The sequence below is a fragment of the Ciconia boyciana genome, chromosome 12 (assembly GCF_034638445.1).
Source record: "Ciconia boyciana chromosome 12, ASM3463844v1, whole genome shotgun sequence".
NCBI lineage: Eukaryota > Metazoa > Chordata > Aves > Ciconiiformes > Ciconiidae > Ciconia > Ciconia boyciana.
Genome location: NC_132945.1, coordinates 22,641,918 through 22,658,558, shown reverse-complemented (window position 1 = coordinate 22,658,558; position 16,641 = coordinate 22,641,918). Strand labels below are relative to the sequence as shown.

At 43.5% G+C, this 16,641-nt stretch overlaps 1 protein-coding gene across 1 annotated transcript in view; it reads left to right on the top strand.

The window, feature by feature from the left end:
• The window catches only part of LOC140658611 (vascular endothelial growth factor receptor kdr-like), a 138,261-nt gene that overhangs the window by 25,347 nt on the left and 96,273 nt on the right, over window positions 1-16,641 (top strand). Inside the window, exon 2 of the mRNA XM_072877249.1 lies at window positions 12,753-12,849. Coding sequence (XP_072733350.1) covers window positions 12,753-12,849 — 97 coding nt within the window. The remainder of the gene's footprint in view (window positions 1-12,752; window positions 12,850-16,641) is intronic.

Genomic DNA, 16,641 nt, shown 5'->3' with positions numbered 1-16,641 from the left:
TTACTTCATGTAGGTCATCAACAAATGTTTTCTGAAGGACATCTCCTAGTGCTTTATCTCATCTAATTTTAAATATTCCTAAAGATAGGGCTGGCATCATTGCTTCCTTTGGGAGATGAATTACACAGGCTGATATAACTCAACCCTGGGAAGATTTTCCTTTCTCTGCCTAGACTCTTACCAGTTGCAACAGAAAAAGCAGATAAATAGCTGCTCTTGGTATCAGATCTCCCATGATTCCAACTTCTCCTGTTAAGCACTCCAATTTACAAAAATTTTATCATTGTAGCATCTAAAGGCCCTGTTACAGTGTGCTGTGCAAGAAAGTGGTATCCAATCTATCCAAAGGGCTCTTGGTCTGCAGGTTAAACAATGTGGCAAATACCCAGATTAGCAGCAAAAGTGATGTGGGTTTAAATCATACTGACATTTTGCTTGAGATATGGAAAACTGGCAGAACACTCACTCGTACGATATTGAGGCAAAATTGTCTATATAAGCGTCCTTGACACCTGAGATGTCAGAGTCAAGCTACAAAATGGAGATCTAATTGCATGTATTTAGTATCTTAACTGTTTCCTTCCTTAGATTTGGGCTACTGATCCTTGACTGAACATCAAAGAACACAGAGAAAATGATACTCTAAAAATAATAACTTGCAACATGCAAGTAAACTCATGCTTTCCTAAAAACAAACATCTCTGTGGCACTGTCATATTTTTGTCTTCAGTGGAGTTGAGCCACCAGCTTAGATGTAGGGACAAGTTTCCTTATTCTTTGGCTTCTGAGCGACTTAGCAGGTTTCCTTACTGAACTCTGTATACATTGAAGGCCCATGCTAGTGTGTTTAGGAATGTGTCCATCTCATCTAGACAGTTTTCACCAAACCGAAACAAATGAAGGGCTGTGTTAGTCTTCCTCTTAAGCCGCATCCGGCTCTACTGACTCAAATAACTGCAAACAAATCACTTCCGTGCACAAAGATTTCTGGAAGGAAAGACAGGACCCAGAGCAAATCCACATGGCATACCCTGATAATTCCCACCACTTGGGCTTAAAACATCTTTTTTCAGATCTTATAAAGGTCATTCTGTACTGTACAGTGCTTAAGGATATGGTACAGCCAGTCTGGGGGGTTTCCCAACAGTCTCATGTGCAAGTGGCTGATGAAACAAGAAGAAAGACTTGGGAGACACCGATTTAGTCTGCAGATGGTAGAGGAGGGACGTGAGTGAGCATCCTCCTCTCATTTGATACGTACAGGCAGAGGCTGAATGCTGGCAGAGACCATACAATGCTTTCAAGGAAACATACTTTTTGCTAAACCAGTGTTTCAGGGATTTCATAACTTCTCTCTCTTCTTCTCTGGTCATTTTAATGTCTCTCTAGGGTATCCATCTTCTACTTTTTCAAAGCATTTTACTTAGGATGAATTATCATCATATTTAATTGTCAAAGGAGTAAGCTGACATCCAGTACAATAATTTAATTGACTCAGTAGTCTGAAATACTGTGTTGCTTGCTAATATTACCTTATGTTACATGCAAAATTTCTCTGTTAACGCATGTTCTGGCTAAGAACTTAAATAGCCAGGCTAGGCGAATTTCAAAGTTATCATCCCTCAACAGCTATGTAAATATATCTATATATGGCAAGTGGGATTGTATTTTGGGTTAATACTGGCCAGTGCTTTAATTTGTGTGGTATGGCCAAGTGAAATTTCATTTACCAACCTCTTTAACTTCATTTTCATCTGTTTGCTTTTAATTTATGTGAGTGTTATTTTCCAAGCCCCAATGGTACCAAAGCTGCCGTTCAGAAACAAGTCTGACTGCTCTAAATTATTATTAAAAGTCATTTCATGATTATACTTTAAAGATGATGGGGACTAGATTAGATCTATGGTTCTAGCAGTACGCTCTGGGTGCCTGTACAACCAGATACCAGAACAGATTTTCAACACGTGTGAAACCAGCATTATTGTATTGAATTCTGGCAAAAAATTCATTTCACCACTGATGGTCGCTCCTGATAGCAACTTTTATGGAAACCTAAGGGAATTCTCTCCTTAATATTTTATGTTGCCAGCTTAAAGTCTGACCTCTACTGGCAGTCGGGATAAATTATAAACTGATGCATATACGGGTTATTGCATTGCCTTCTAAACACCGAACTAAAAGCAACTTCTTGCCTTCAGAAGAATAAACCCCACTGCATTCTCCCTGTCTCCTGCCTTATGAACAGACTGACCTGCATGCAGCTTTAATGTTGCCTTGGTGCACCATGTTCCCTCCACAGGAAGTGTAGTACAGGAACCACTAGATATATTTCCAGTCTGCCAAGGAGTGTGCAATAATGTTGTGATTAACAAGTGAAAAAAATAATTACTGTATCATATCCACACAGAAAAGAAAATGATTGTTTCTTTTTTTTTAATCTGATGGCTATTGTCACTTCAACAGAAAAAGGCGAGAAATGTATAAAACTGTGTAGAAGAGAAGACCTATTGAAAACTTTTCTGCTACTGCTCTAACTTTAAAAAAGTCCGTTCTCTTTAACGAAATATCCAGACTGAAGAGCTTTACTCTTACCCTGAGCATAGGCAGTCCCTTTATTCCAGGTTAAAAGTCCAGTATAAATGTTCAAACTGGGGAGGAACAAGAAAGAAATAATTCTTGCATCAATAGAGATTTACTACTTGTTTTTTCATGAGAGGTCCTGGCTCATATCAAGATAGATTTCAATAGTGACTGATTCTTTCTGTGCATATGAGCAGGTTGGGGAATAGTTCTTGGAATAGAGTCAGCACAACAATTGCTTTCATTATTTGCAGCTGTACAAAACAAATAAGTTTGAAAGAAATATAGAGAGGTGCCAAATTCAATCCCATTGATGTGTGAGTGAACACAGTCTTTAGTGCTGCGCTGTGACACACATGAAGCCTGTGAATTTCTGCTGTTGACTTTTCAGCCTTACATGTCACCTTTGATAAATGAGTAATCTGCTGATAGCTATTCAAAATAATAAAGTAATTTAGTTAAAAGAGTTTTAAAACATTCTTTCCTTAGCATCCGAAACTTTCTAAGTAACTACTCACCGCATACAAATTACCCTGCATAGAGCAATTCTGTTTAGACTAAAGGGAACTGAATGTAGGGGTTTGACAAGCTGGAATCATAACTTGATCCATGGTTTACTGTCTGTAGCTATGAAGAACTGTTGGGCTGACGTGCAATGAAAATACCCAGCTATCTCTCCATTGATACACAAATATGCTCCCAGGAGTTCACCTGTGCTGACAATTCTGAGTTGACACAGGGACACAGGGAAGTCTGGAAAGGACCCAGTGGAGACAGATCCAGATGGCCTTCTACCTTCCCATTTTCCTACCCTGTGCTCTGGAGAAAGGAGAGAGATCTTGGCTAGATTCACTTCCAGATAATGCTGTATTATATCTGAAAACTGAGTAGCAGCGAGTCCTCATTTGTTGAGTCCTCTGGGAGGAGGTGAAGAGCAGGCAGAACATGTGCTGTGGTGGACCGCAGTGAGACTGAGGGGTGAACCTTGGGGCCAAAGCCACCAGCAGAGAGGTACGTCAGGCTCTTGCAGGGGCTGCTCCCCATGGTGGTTCATCCTGGAGACCAATGCGTGCCCTTGTTCCCCCTCTCTCACAGCCTTGTCTGAAGAATGTGCCCCCTCCTCAGGATGGTCAAGTCAAGGAGGAACGAAAGCTATGTCTGGAGCGCCTATGAAGTAATCCTGTCTGGGAATCATTGGAAATACTTGCATCTGCAGCCCTAAAGCTTTTCTCAGGAGACTATGTTGGGGAGAGGCAAAGACAGTTTCATACCTCACATTTTTTTATTCCCCCCCCCCCCTAAAGTCTGTAGCACATAGTGTGGTCCTTTTTGTGTGTGTCTCGTTCCCACTGGGTCCGCATATTTGCTAATCGTGGAGATGTGCCAGGTCTTCTCTTTCCCAGAGGAATTGCCATAATTTGGACCAAGAAATAACAACATTCCCAGCCTTTTTTCCATCGACATGAGATTACTGCATTTCCTAAATACTTTAAACTGTACTTGAGTGCATGGCAGATGATTGCAGATGTTGCCACCTCCTTTCCCAGATTTCATGTTTATTTTATGGCTGTAGATCTAAGTTCTCGACTTGTCATCCAGTTACAAAGAAAGGACATGTCCCCTCGCTACATAACTCAACATAAGCACCGGGTGGTGATATCTCTGTCATTCTTTAGGACTCTACGCTCTACAGTGTCAGAGGGAAAACAATGGCTCTGATTAATGAGCTGCTGCTGACAAAGACCAAACAATTTTGACCTAGAGTTGCTTTCTGTGACCTCTTTCCATAAATCTGCAACTGATACAGCGATCCATATCATGGACAGCCAAGAAAGCACATGGCATTGTACATTCAGGGAGTTGCCTTTGAGCAGGTGTAGTCGAACTCCACAGGTTATGTTTTGATTACAGAAAAACAGAGAAAAGGTTCTGTTAATTGACGGGGGGTTTTAAGCATCAGCACACACAGCAATAAGGTGGCCTTGCTGAAGGGTTTCTGCTGATTACAGAAGGAAACCAGAGTGACCCTGTGCCACTTCATCAGGAAATGCTGATGCATCTGTGGGTGAGGAAAAGCCTTGTAGGAACAAATCCCAAGAGCAGGGCCAATGTCTTATCTTATCTTTAAACACTTGCTCTACTTAGCAGTTGTTTTTACTGTGCTGTTGTTGATGTCTCCTCTGCTTGAGACTAATGATTTAATTTTTTGTTGTTGTCGTAGCTAGGAACATTTACCCCCAAACTACTGTCTCTGGCTGAGCTACACAAAACGTCTATTTGTGGCAGGCAGAGAAGAAGAATGGGTGTGAATTACTCCCCTTTCTCATGAGTCAGCTAAACAAATACTAACTCCTCTGGCTTGGAAAATCAATGAAAACATGAAGCCTCTTGCTTTGCCAGCAGATACTCTTGGGTTAACACTAGCATTCAAATATCCTGAAAGAATGTTAGCCATCTCTCCTGATGAGTTTGTGATTGTTAATTTAATTTTGGATTAACTTCTTCAGCTTCTGTAGAAATGGAAGCTCTGGCTCTGGCCTACGGGTTGCTAGTTCCGTGCCCACACACAGCATTTCTGTTGCAGGACCACTCTGGGGGATTCCTGGTTATTTCTAGGTGGAAAATAACAGGAACATATGCTTCTTGTAACCATTCCCCTTAAACAAACAAAGAAAATAGAAAATCTTTAAAAGTTGCTCAACCATTTTCCTTAAAAAGAATTCTGCTTGAATAGCAGCAGCGTAGACAAGGGAGACAATTTTGGCAAAGGATACGGATGGGTATTCAAGGGACCCTGGGGCCCACTGTATGTGGGCTCTTTGCTTTTCTGGCCTGGATGATGTGTTGGCCTTGCAAGAGCCCGCACAGAGGAGCACACTCCTGGGTGCTTTAGCACTCTGGAAGCGGTTTCCAGGTGAACCCTGTGCTCCGCTCGTGCTCCTGTCGCTGAGCTTGGAGGCGGAGGGGGGGACACTTGCAGCATTCAGCAGTCCCATGGGTGGGTTTCCCAGCTGGCAGGAAGGAGGGTGGGTAGATCAGTGGCCGAGTGAGGGTGAGGTCCTGGTCCCTGGGCAGTGGCATGGAGAAGTGGCATGGTCCCATGACTTGCCTGGCAGATCTGCAGCCCATTTTCCATGCACTTCCCAAGGACAGGCTTTTCAGGGAGATTATTTTTTCCCATTACAGTCAAGCCTGCTTCTTGGGTCCATTAATCATCTGCTTTCTTTGTGTTTCACCCTCCAACTGTGAGAGCTGTCACATGTCTATGGTTTGGATTCCTCAGCAAAGGTGGTGGAGCTGTCTTATTTTAGTTTGCCCACTGTTTTTGGGTAATTTATCTTGATTTTGCAATTATCTGGGAAGAATCCTGTAACTGAGATATCCAGTCTGGGCATGCGGAGAATAGCTTGCCTACCAGCCTCCCGCCCATGGAGCGCTTGTTCAAGTGGCATTCCTACCCCGTGTGAGACTAGGACTGAGACAGCGTCTAAACCCCTACACATCTCCTCCTCTAGGAAAAGTAGTTCAGCAGGGAATAAACCAGTAACCTACAGGGGTTTGGCCTATATCAGCACCTGATGAGGAAGTCACAGCCCCCCTATGTTAAGCGCTGTACAGATGCATAGGAAAAGATGAAGGGTTTAAATCTGTACAGACAAATTATTATCCTTGCTATACACATGGAGGATTGAGGCTCAGGAGAGCAAACAACCTGATCGAAACCAACTCCCTAAGCAAATCAGGGGAGAAATGAAATGGCAGAGAGGCAATCAAACCACAGTAGGTCTAGAGGGTAAGTAAGTTACCCTCTAACAACCCTTTCTGACCTACACATTCCCCATCTGCAGCCCATCACAGGGGCCTTTGGCCTCTGTACTGACTCAGTACCCATCAGGTGTCTTGTCACAGAACTCACGAGCCGGCAGAAGAGAAGAAAATTGAGAGGAAACTTCCTGACTTACAGCCAAGATCTTCACCACAAGAGCATCCCTTCTTCTTTGCTGGAAGAGTCAATGCTAGCCATAATATTTCATTTAGAAAATTTTGCATGTTGAATAGAGAGCATAAGACATTTTAAAATTGGGTGTCAGTCTCTTCTCCCAAGTAACTAGTGATAGGGCGAGAGGAAATGGCCTCAAGTTGCATCAGTAGAGATATTAGGAAAAATTTATTTGCTGAGAGGGTTGTCAAGCATTGGAACAGGCTGCCCAGAGAGGTGGTGGAGTCACCATCCCTGGAGGAGTTAAAAAAACATGTAGACGTGGCACTTCGGGACATGGTTTAGTAGGCATGGAGGCGTTGGGTTGATGGTTGGACTAGATGATCCTAGAGGTCCTTTCCAACCTTAATGATTCCATGATTCTATGAATAATATCAGTGCATGAGTCTAGCAGAATCAGAAATTGTATGTCCTTCTCCCACCCAAATTCACAACAAAAAGGGGGGGAGGTCGGTCTTTTTAGTTATTTGCTACTGTCTTTTTAAGCCTCTAAAATAATAGAAAATTACTCAGTTATAACAAGTGAAAGCTGATTCCAGGAGCTGAAGACTTAATAAACACACCAAATATTGCAAGGCTTGTGGTACAATAATACTGGCAGTACTGTCGTGTCTTCTCTTTTCATAGGGGGTAACCTTGAAATAAATCCTAAAATGATTACAGGCCATTGGTTTAAACACACACAGCTTTTCAATGAATCCTTGAGCTTTCTAATTCCAGTGAAAATAGGATTTCCTTGGGGATATAGTCATGAAAATATCCTTTAAAATGGGTACCTGTTCATTTTTCAGATGTGCTCACACTGTGTGCTTGTGATGAGGTACCCTGGCATCTCAGAGGAAAGCACGTTGTCTCTCCTTCATGTCATTTACTGCTGCAGACACAAAGTTGTTCGGAGAGACTGAGCTTCACCAGTTTTTCCCTGGCAGGCAGCATATGTAACAGCTCTTCCTCTGCACGATCTGTATTATTGGTGATCACCTTATTACTGCTGACCAGGGCCATGCCCGCTGTTTGTACAGCCCCCATTGACTCCAGAGTGTTTTCAGAGCACAGATTATGCTCCTGATCCAGGCTCTGACTCAGAAATGCTTTAAGGTAAGCACGGCTTACAAAAGTATCCCCACTCCATTGCCAGCAATGAACAAAACAGTTTTTAAATGTTGTGTATGTGCCTCTCCCCTTCCTCCACTAAAATCAGCTCTAAGACTCTGACTTCCAGTCCTTTCTAATGGGGCCTGATGTGTCCTAGGGCCCAGATCTATGCACAAGAGTGACTTTACACACATGAATAGTCCCTGGAGTTCAATCATGTGCAAAAAGCTATTTGTGTGCCCAAGTCCTTGTGGAACCAGGGCCTTAGTCTAACCTGCTTCATTTAGCTGTCAACACAGTGGTCTCTGGTTTGCCTAGCAATTATTTCTTTGTCGTCTGATGCAGAGGTTAGGTGCTCTTTGATACTGTTCTTTCAGCTTTCCCCTCCTCTGTGCGCTGCAGTGCCCAAAAGGGATATGTGGATCTCTTAATCGGATATCATATTGACGTTAGCTGTCACTATGTACGATACCTAGGTACGTTCAATCTCACAAGCATTTGTGAGTGCTCTTTTGGGGATAGCTACTGGGTAGTTACAGTGCCTAGAGGATGCTTGAAGGAAGGCTGTTACAATAAGAAACAGAGATTAAAAATAGTTTTTATCCATGCTCACTGATGGTCCTAGCCTGAACAATCAGGCATTCGCTTAGCGGGGGAGGGATCTCCCTCAGCCAAGTGAGATAGAGTTAGAAATCATCTGACAGAGAGGTGAGGGAGGTCACACATTACCCTCTGCCTGGGGATCCTCCTGTGTTTAATGTTGGCTGTGCTGCAAAATCAGATTATCCCAGGAAAAACAGTTTTCAATATACTTTTCTTCCCTGGATAATGTATCAGTCAACCTTTCACATTTCACTCCCAAGGATTTGTGTAGTTGTGCTGTGTTTGGGGTTTTCACCATCAAAAGCAGAATGTTAAAGTCTAAACCGAAGGTAAGAATAAACTCTCAGAATTAGAAATGGTGCAATGAGGCCCTGGACAGAAGGTCTGTCCTGACTCGGGGCTCTTTCTAGGGGCTATCTTTAGCCTGGTGACGCTATGCTCTTGAGTCTTGCTGTAGTCAACTTGCGTTAGCAACAAGTAATTGAGGGCAGGAACCTAAAATCAGATGCAACACATCACTTCCCAGGAGGAGCCTGTCTTTCTCCCTTGGTTTACAGAAGGGGTGTTGTGCTAAGACCTATTTGTAGCTCTGCAGGAGGCAATGGGCTCTCTGCGAATTCTGCAGTATCATCACTCTAGCATCTTATCCCAAACCATGCCAGAGGATCTAAGGAAGGATGCTGCACCCGGTTCCTCAACCCAAGCAGGCAGCAGTGTTAGCTTCACAAAGAAAATGGCAGGGACAGCCATGGTACCGATGCTGTTTCCTGGGCTTTTATACATTGTTCTGCAGAACAGAGCCTGCCAAGCTGTTTGTGCCTCTGCAGAGCTTTGCTATGGTAATGACATGGTTGGCGTGAGTACTTGTGTTTAATTTTATGACGCTTGTAGCCCTAGAGCAGGACCAAAATTATTTAGCAGAGAAGAGGAGAATGTTATTTTAGGCCTGGACATTGTAATTTGAGCTGTGCAATCAGAGCACATTAGCTTCAGCAGGATTTGATCCAGAAGCATGGGTCTCCCATCCCACTCTGGGCAGGTTGTAGTCCTGGTTTTATAGCGTACCACAGAGTACTACCTCAGAAAGTTGTTCTTCAAGTGTTTTTATATAAAGTGCAGAGTAGCTGTGAAAAACTTATTTTGAGAAGTGCGAGACACATATTGATTAAAGCCGTAAAACCGAAATGAAATACACGAAAATGGTGAACATTCACATAGCACACTAAGCAGAAGGAAAAGCACTGCAACTAAGCTGCGTGGCGTATTTAAACAATGCTTTTCTATGGGATGCCAACACTGGGTTAGCTTTGCCCTTCCCAGAACTAGATTGCACCTGCCTGTGTTTCACAACTCCTGCAATCAAAAGCTTACCAGCAAGTAAGAGACCTGCACGCAATGTCCCAGAGGACTCGGGCTTTGTACAAGCTAAACAGTACCTACCTGCAACCCAGGTTGCCCCGGCACCACTGACCGGTGTGAATGAGAATCCAGAGCTAAACAAAGGTTAGGGTGCAGGACTGTGGAAAAGGAGGGTTTGCACTGCCAGGCACGATGCAGCCTACAAGACTCTTCCTCTCTGCAGGAAGCTGCTTGCAGCATCCTAACGCCTTCTTAAAGCCATGAGTCTCCTCAAATATATAAAACAAATATGAAAGTGGAGTAGAACCCTTTCTTCTCATCCAGCATGCCCCAGGGCTGTCCCCAGCTTTGCCTCCAAAAAACAAAGTCTAGCTCTAAAGGGACCATGGGAGGTTAAAAATTTTGTGAGGCATCATCCTGCCAGTTTTGGCATTTAGGCGTCCTGATGTAGCACAGCCTAACATTTTCCCCCACTACTCTCTCAGTTTTGCCCTCAAACTTCTTTTTTCCAGTCCACTCAGCTTTGGCTCTGGTGTGCCAGAAAGGGCACCCGCTGTGTTTATATAAACCCTCTGTCACCTGGCAGCAGCGATCAAATGTGTGTGTGGCAGAGGAATTTCTCCTCCTGTCCTCCATGGGGTAGAAAAGCACTGAAATTACACTTTGCTTATTCTTTTCTTCAGCCCCCCGAAGCCAAAATAAACTTTGGGAAAGAAGTAGCTCAGAAGTATAAACAGAATAATTGAAAAATACTTTTCTTTCTTTTAGCAAAAACAGTCTCAAATATTATAAAAGCCCAAGGACTGCATTGCTCTCCGGTCACAATAGCAGCTCAGGTCTAACGCCAGCTGCCTGGCACTGCACTCCAGACCCCTCTGACAGTGTCACACTTGCTCATGAGAGGTAAAATTCAGGCCTGTTCAAAAGGCCAGCTCGAGACATCAGCTAAGCCCCCCTAAGCCCTAAGAACAACTGAAGGCACAAGAGGAAAGAAATAAAGGATTATTTCAAACCCCAGGATTTTCCAAGTCGAAGCAGCACCTGGCTGCAGTCACAGCATAAACAGCCCAGAGCAGATCACGGTAGTAGCTGTGTCCTGGGAGAGCTACACAGGACCCGAACTAGCAAATTAAATGACACTTGACAAACATATTCAAAGCTGTTGGCCATTTTTGGATTGTTTTTGCAAAGCTCAGCACATGGTCTTAAGAAACTGAAATACCTCAGCAGCATGAAACAACACATGCCAAAGCTCAGCCCACACTCAGTGTGAACTGGTCGTTTCTAGAAACTGGGAGGGGACTCGGAGTCAAGTGCAAGGGCGTACTTGCGTGATAGCATCTCCTCCTGCAGAGTTTGGGGCTTTTTCTGTTGGTTCTTTGCTAAATGTGATGCTGCACCCTGCACATGTCATCCTGACTGTGTTTAGGAATAATGGTACTTCTTAAAAGAAACGGGGGAACTGCAGGGCCGGAGCCCACTGGCTGTTTTGCTTCCACAGCATTACATGTAATAGCAGTTTTTAGGTAGGACCGTGCTAAATAACGTCGCACAGATGCACTGGAGGGTGTTTCTGTTGGCCAGACTCCAACTTCTTATTCTGCAGAGGACTTTGGAGACAGAGCTACGGTGTCATCAGTTATGCAAAACTTGGGGGTGGGGGGATATCTCTGATGCTGCAGCAATGGCCAGGACTAGTTTAAAGTCTCAGCTAGAGGTCTATAGGAAAGGTCAGTATGCCTTCGAGGAGTCCAGCAACATGCTGCCTGGGCAGGATCCCCTTTGGGAAGGATTCTCTGGTGCTGTGAGATTAGCTGGCCTCTGCTGAGTTGCTGGTGGGAATTTGAATGGCTCGTGGAAGAAGCCACACTCTCCAAAGTGGGAATGATTCACTCTCCACACTGAGAGACTATTCCAGGCTAAGAGCATTTTACTCAAATCCAGCAAAAAAGAGACGAGAGTTGGGAGGTGGGAGGCAAGAAAATCACTGTTTCATCCAGTTGAAAAGTTAAACCCTAATGTTTCTCTTTTTGCTAGATATGTTATCTTCACTATTCTGCTGAGAATAATGCCTCTGTTATAAGTCCAGCTAAAGATTTCTGGCTTATCAAGTTCAAGGCAAAGGAGAAGATATAGATTTGAAGAGCAGGAGGGGAAAGAAAACATACAGCTTTAATGTCAGAGCTTTGGAAATTGAGATACTTATCTAAGACTGTTTTCTCCTTTCCTTGATTATGTTCCTTTGAATTTGGACAAGGAAACCAGCCTGGCCAACCTCACTTCTGCTTCTTCTCAGTTTCACTTTCTGAAAATTATATTGTCATAGATGTACACTCAGATATGCATCTCACTGAGGACAGTTTCACATTCAGAAGACATTTCCTGAGCCAGGAGATGACGATGAGAGAGACCTTTATCACTATTGTCAGTAAAGACCATTGTCATCAGAGACCTGACAAACCTTGTCACACTCGCACTGATGACAATGTCCCAGACACCACTGCAAATTTGCCTTGGAGCATTACACAAGATACAGCCGTGACGCCCACAAAGCAAGCAGCTCGCGATTTAGTTCAAATGCAGTATTTGTGAATGGTGCTTTGGAAAACAGCAGGCTTTTGATTTGCTTTTAATGTAACAGATGCTTCACAGTTGTGAATCAAAGAGTTGCTCCCCAGAATTATTGTTTTCTCTTCTCCCATTGATTGAAATGTAACGTATGAGCTCACACATCAAATTATTTCCCAAAGACCTGACTCCTTCCACTTTTATATGTGTGTAAAATCCTTTTGAAACGAATCTGTTCTCCTAACACTGCAATAATTCAGTAATAAAGCTAGCTCTAAATAAAAGGAGAGAAAGACTTATTAGGAGAAATGCAGGTGCTCGATGTTAGAAAAGAAAGAGACGAATAAAGGAAACTAAAAACAAACTAAGGGGATCTCATGAGTAACTCCACGCTCAACTGAATTGCGTCAGTATAAATGCAAGCACTGTGTGGGCCCCCAAATTAGGGACTATTTACAAAACAAAAAGCTTGCCTCAACTGTATTGTGCCTGTTCTAACCATACTGAATAGCCTGTCTAATGATGATTTCTTCTTTATTTGGGTCAGGTCTTGCTGAGGAAGAATTTTTTGAGAAACCAACGCTAAGCATTGCGAAAGACCAGATTGTCATCTTCCCAGGAGACACCCTAAAAATAAAATGCAGGTAAGGATTGCTCCAGTAATGCTGGATTTCCGTGGTTGTATTGATTACCTTGGCACAGTACAGCTTCTGGGTAGGGTAGAGCAAAGACTGCTGCACAGCCAGCTGGGAACCGGTGCTGTTTACCCTCACATGCATTTCTGCGTGGAGGAGAATTTGATGGGCTGTAATAGAGCAGGGAGGAAAGTCTCAGGTCAGCATTCAGCTTGGCCAGATTCTTTATGTTGTAAAGGGGCCCAAGCAAAATCCTGAGTCAGCACACGGGAAAGCTTATGGGAGGGGGATGTACCATGCTTAAGGACATGGCTGGAAAATCCTCATCTGAAAATAGGTTCAGATTCAGCTCCTCTGCAGCTAAAATCACTCTTTCGCTCCCTGTCCATAAGTAAATGACAAACAAGATCACCAGGGCATGTCATTAGCTCTTTATGTATATATATATGAGCTTAAACTTCCTAACCTCAAATAGCATCTAGCCTATAAGATGACAGTTAAATAAACAGCAGTGAGTATGTGTACATTCAAAGACCTGACCTGTTTAAACATATCGTATTTTTTAAATCAAAGATAACCAGGGCTCATAAAAAAACAGATTGCTGATATTGTAAATTATGGCAGCTTTTCAGCTCTTGGCACAATGTGTAAAAACTAGCCATGCAAGAAACAAGCAAAATTTTGGTAATGACGTGTGTTCGCAGGGAGATGATCCTCTGGAAATGGGGAATATAGCATTTGGTCACAGCTGACTGGCACAGGACTAAGTAGCAAATACAAATCGAGTCAAAGCACTTTCTGCTGTGTCAAACATACATTAGCTTGCTCGGTCACACAAAAGGCCTCAGACTGAGATGTACGTAGGTGTTGCTTGTTCTGAGTGTGATTTATACGCCATGCTACTGTGAGCGGTTGTTTCTTAATTTCTTCCAAAAGCGTTGTAGGGGAGAAGCCTTAAGGTAATACAGACTGTCACAGTTTCTCTCTCTCTCACACACACATTATTTTTACACCTTCTTGCAAAGTCCCCTTGATGGTAGCCACTATACAGATGGTTTCTTGCAGCAGAAGTTGCTGGAAACAGTAAGAAAAAGCAGTGGGAAGGTGAATCTAAGCTGTAGTTTATGCTGACACATATGTCCCTTCTGATTTTTGTCCTAGTCTATTTAATTCATTGTTATAGTGAAAGACAAATTGACTCATACTGTGTAAATTTGTGATGTCTTCTGGAGTGTAAGGCAGTTTTTATCCAAATACCTCCAGCTAGCCATGTGGCTTATGAGGTCAAAACAACCTTACAGTGGTATTTTTAGCTTGGCAAGCAGCAAGCATTATGGCAATAAAGTTTAAACAGTCCTTTAAAATCTAGATGCAGTGCTTCATAAAACATGTTATGTGGACATGAGTCGGTGTAGTGCTCCAGACCAATTAAATCAATACTTCTCAGCAGTTGTCCATCCACTGCCTTTTTAATCTGGAGGAACATCCTATTTTTTTCATATCACCAGATGAATAAACAGATGAAGAAATTATTAGCACTTCAGTCCCAAATTGCTTTATGGATGCAGAGCAATAAATCCACACGACAGGTCTGAGAAACAGAAAAGTATGTTAGCGTGCTTCTGTGCTAGCATGGGAACAGAGGTCTGGAGCACTTCAGGTCCTTGACTCAGGTCACACAAGAGCTGGGAATAGAAGCTAGAAGTGTGATTTCTGCACATCGAGTGCGAGATTCCCTGTATCAGGTCCTTTGCGGATGTCTGTCATCCTGCCTCCTCTGACACACCAGCATCTGCACACTCACAGATCAGCTCCGAACTGGCCCAAAGGGAGCTCTGAAGTCCTTTGTACTTCTGGGGGGCATTAGGGCTGTGTGGAGCACAGCATGAGACAGCAGACCGAGCAGGTAGCTGTTGAAGAGTGCGGTAATTCTGTGTGAACATCCCTTCTCCCTTAAGCTCCATTCATTTGAGGTTCTTGGACAGGATTTCCTGATTTTTGGCAGCCTGGCCAAAGCTACTGCTGCGACTCCCCTCTGCCAGATGTGTGAAAATCCCAAAGCAATAGCCAAAGTCTTCATCTTCCACCAGGATAAAATATGCAGGAGGAAAAAGTGGGCACATGTAAGGAAGCACAGGTGTGTGAAATCCCTGACCTGCTCTGCAGAGCCAGTGCTGCAGATTTCCAGCCCTGATGGACACCAGACTGGCTGATGGTAGAGGGGCAGGGACATGGTGACATGCTGGGAGTTGAGTGTCTGAATGTGAAGTGGCATTGTTCCATATTCTGGGCCAGGAGTCCCATTTCTTGACAGAGGTGGTCATGACGTCATTAAGGATGTTAGTAAGGCAGGGAAAGCGCACTGGGTAGGGACCTCCACGTCAAAAAATAATTCATGGCTCTAAAGGACAGGAAGCTGGTATGACGGATGAGGTGGGGTTGTCCACGTCAACAGTGCATCCAAAAATGAGGGTGAGGCTGTTCACCAGAGAGGATATTCACACTTTTCCCAGTGCTCTCGTTCAGCTACATGCTGGGAATAGCCTCAAGAGTTCAGCCCCATGTCTGCATCATCTTCAGGAAGGCGACAAAAGGACGGGCAGAAACGGGGGCCAAGAGGATGTTTGTTTAAGTGTCACTGAATTTGCTGGCAAACGTGTTCCCTTATTGCACCTATTGCACCACTACAAAGCCACTGGCACAGAAAGAGTAGTTAGAGTTACTAGCTAACTGGAAACTTCACACAGCTTGCTTGTTAGATACGTTTGGTATTAGCATTTCTATACTGAGTCGATGTGTCTAGACCGGATTTCTCCCTGGCAACACTCAGTTGGGGAAATCCAGAGGCTCTTACTCCTTCCTCAGCTCAGCAAATGCCATTGGGTCAATGGGAATTCACTCAGTGAGAAGGGACGAGTCAACCCCTCTCCTTTTGAAGAGTGGATTCTCCCTGCAAACACCGACAGACAGAACTGTTTCCCTCTAATATTAACTTCTTCCCCAGAAAAATCCATGGACAATTACCCCCATACCCCACCAGTTTCCACACTGACCACCAAAAACCAGTCTGCTACAAAAAGACCATAATCTTAATCTCATAAGCATGTATAGCGTGTACTAGTACATCACCAGAGCCCTCAAAGTGCAGCCCAAGCAGAAGAGAGCTCCAAGAGCTCCTGCTGCCGTGGCGTGGCCTAATGTTTCCAGCATAACAGGACTAGCACAACCAGTGCCTGTTCCCGAGCTGACTTAGATCAGTTGAAAGCTCTCTCTGAGTCCTGCGACAGGTTATAAAAAGGCCTTGGTTTTTGTTGGTGAACTACGCAGAATTGCATGTGACATTAGCTGTGATCATAGATAAGACAACGAACGGGTCAGGTGGGTGAAGTGGTGTATCATCTGCCCTGCTAGCTTTATGTTCTGACTGCTGTGACAAGGTGAATTGACAAAAAATGTATCTTGAGCAGATATTCTAAGATTTGTAATCTGATTAGTTCCAGACCCTTCACAAAAATCAAGATTGAGTCACTGCTGATTAAGCAAGAAAGGTGATGCAAAGTTACATAAATGTTCTCCTCTCTCCATGCAGCCTTAGTATAAGAAAATATAGTTAATTTAGCTGTTAAAATATGCAAAGTCCTCATCTTGGAAGAAACATATAATTTTATCTGGTGCTTTCTAATGTTTGAAGTGGCTAAAATATAGTGTTATAAAAACAAACTCATGTTCAGGAAGTCTGTTAAAATAAAAATTAAACTTTCCTCCAGGAGCTAGCTTGCTATGGTTCCCACAGACTATTTC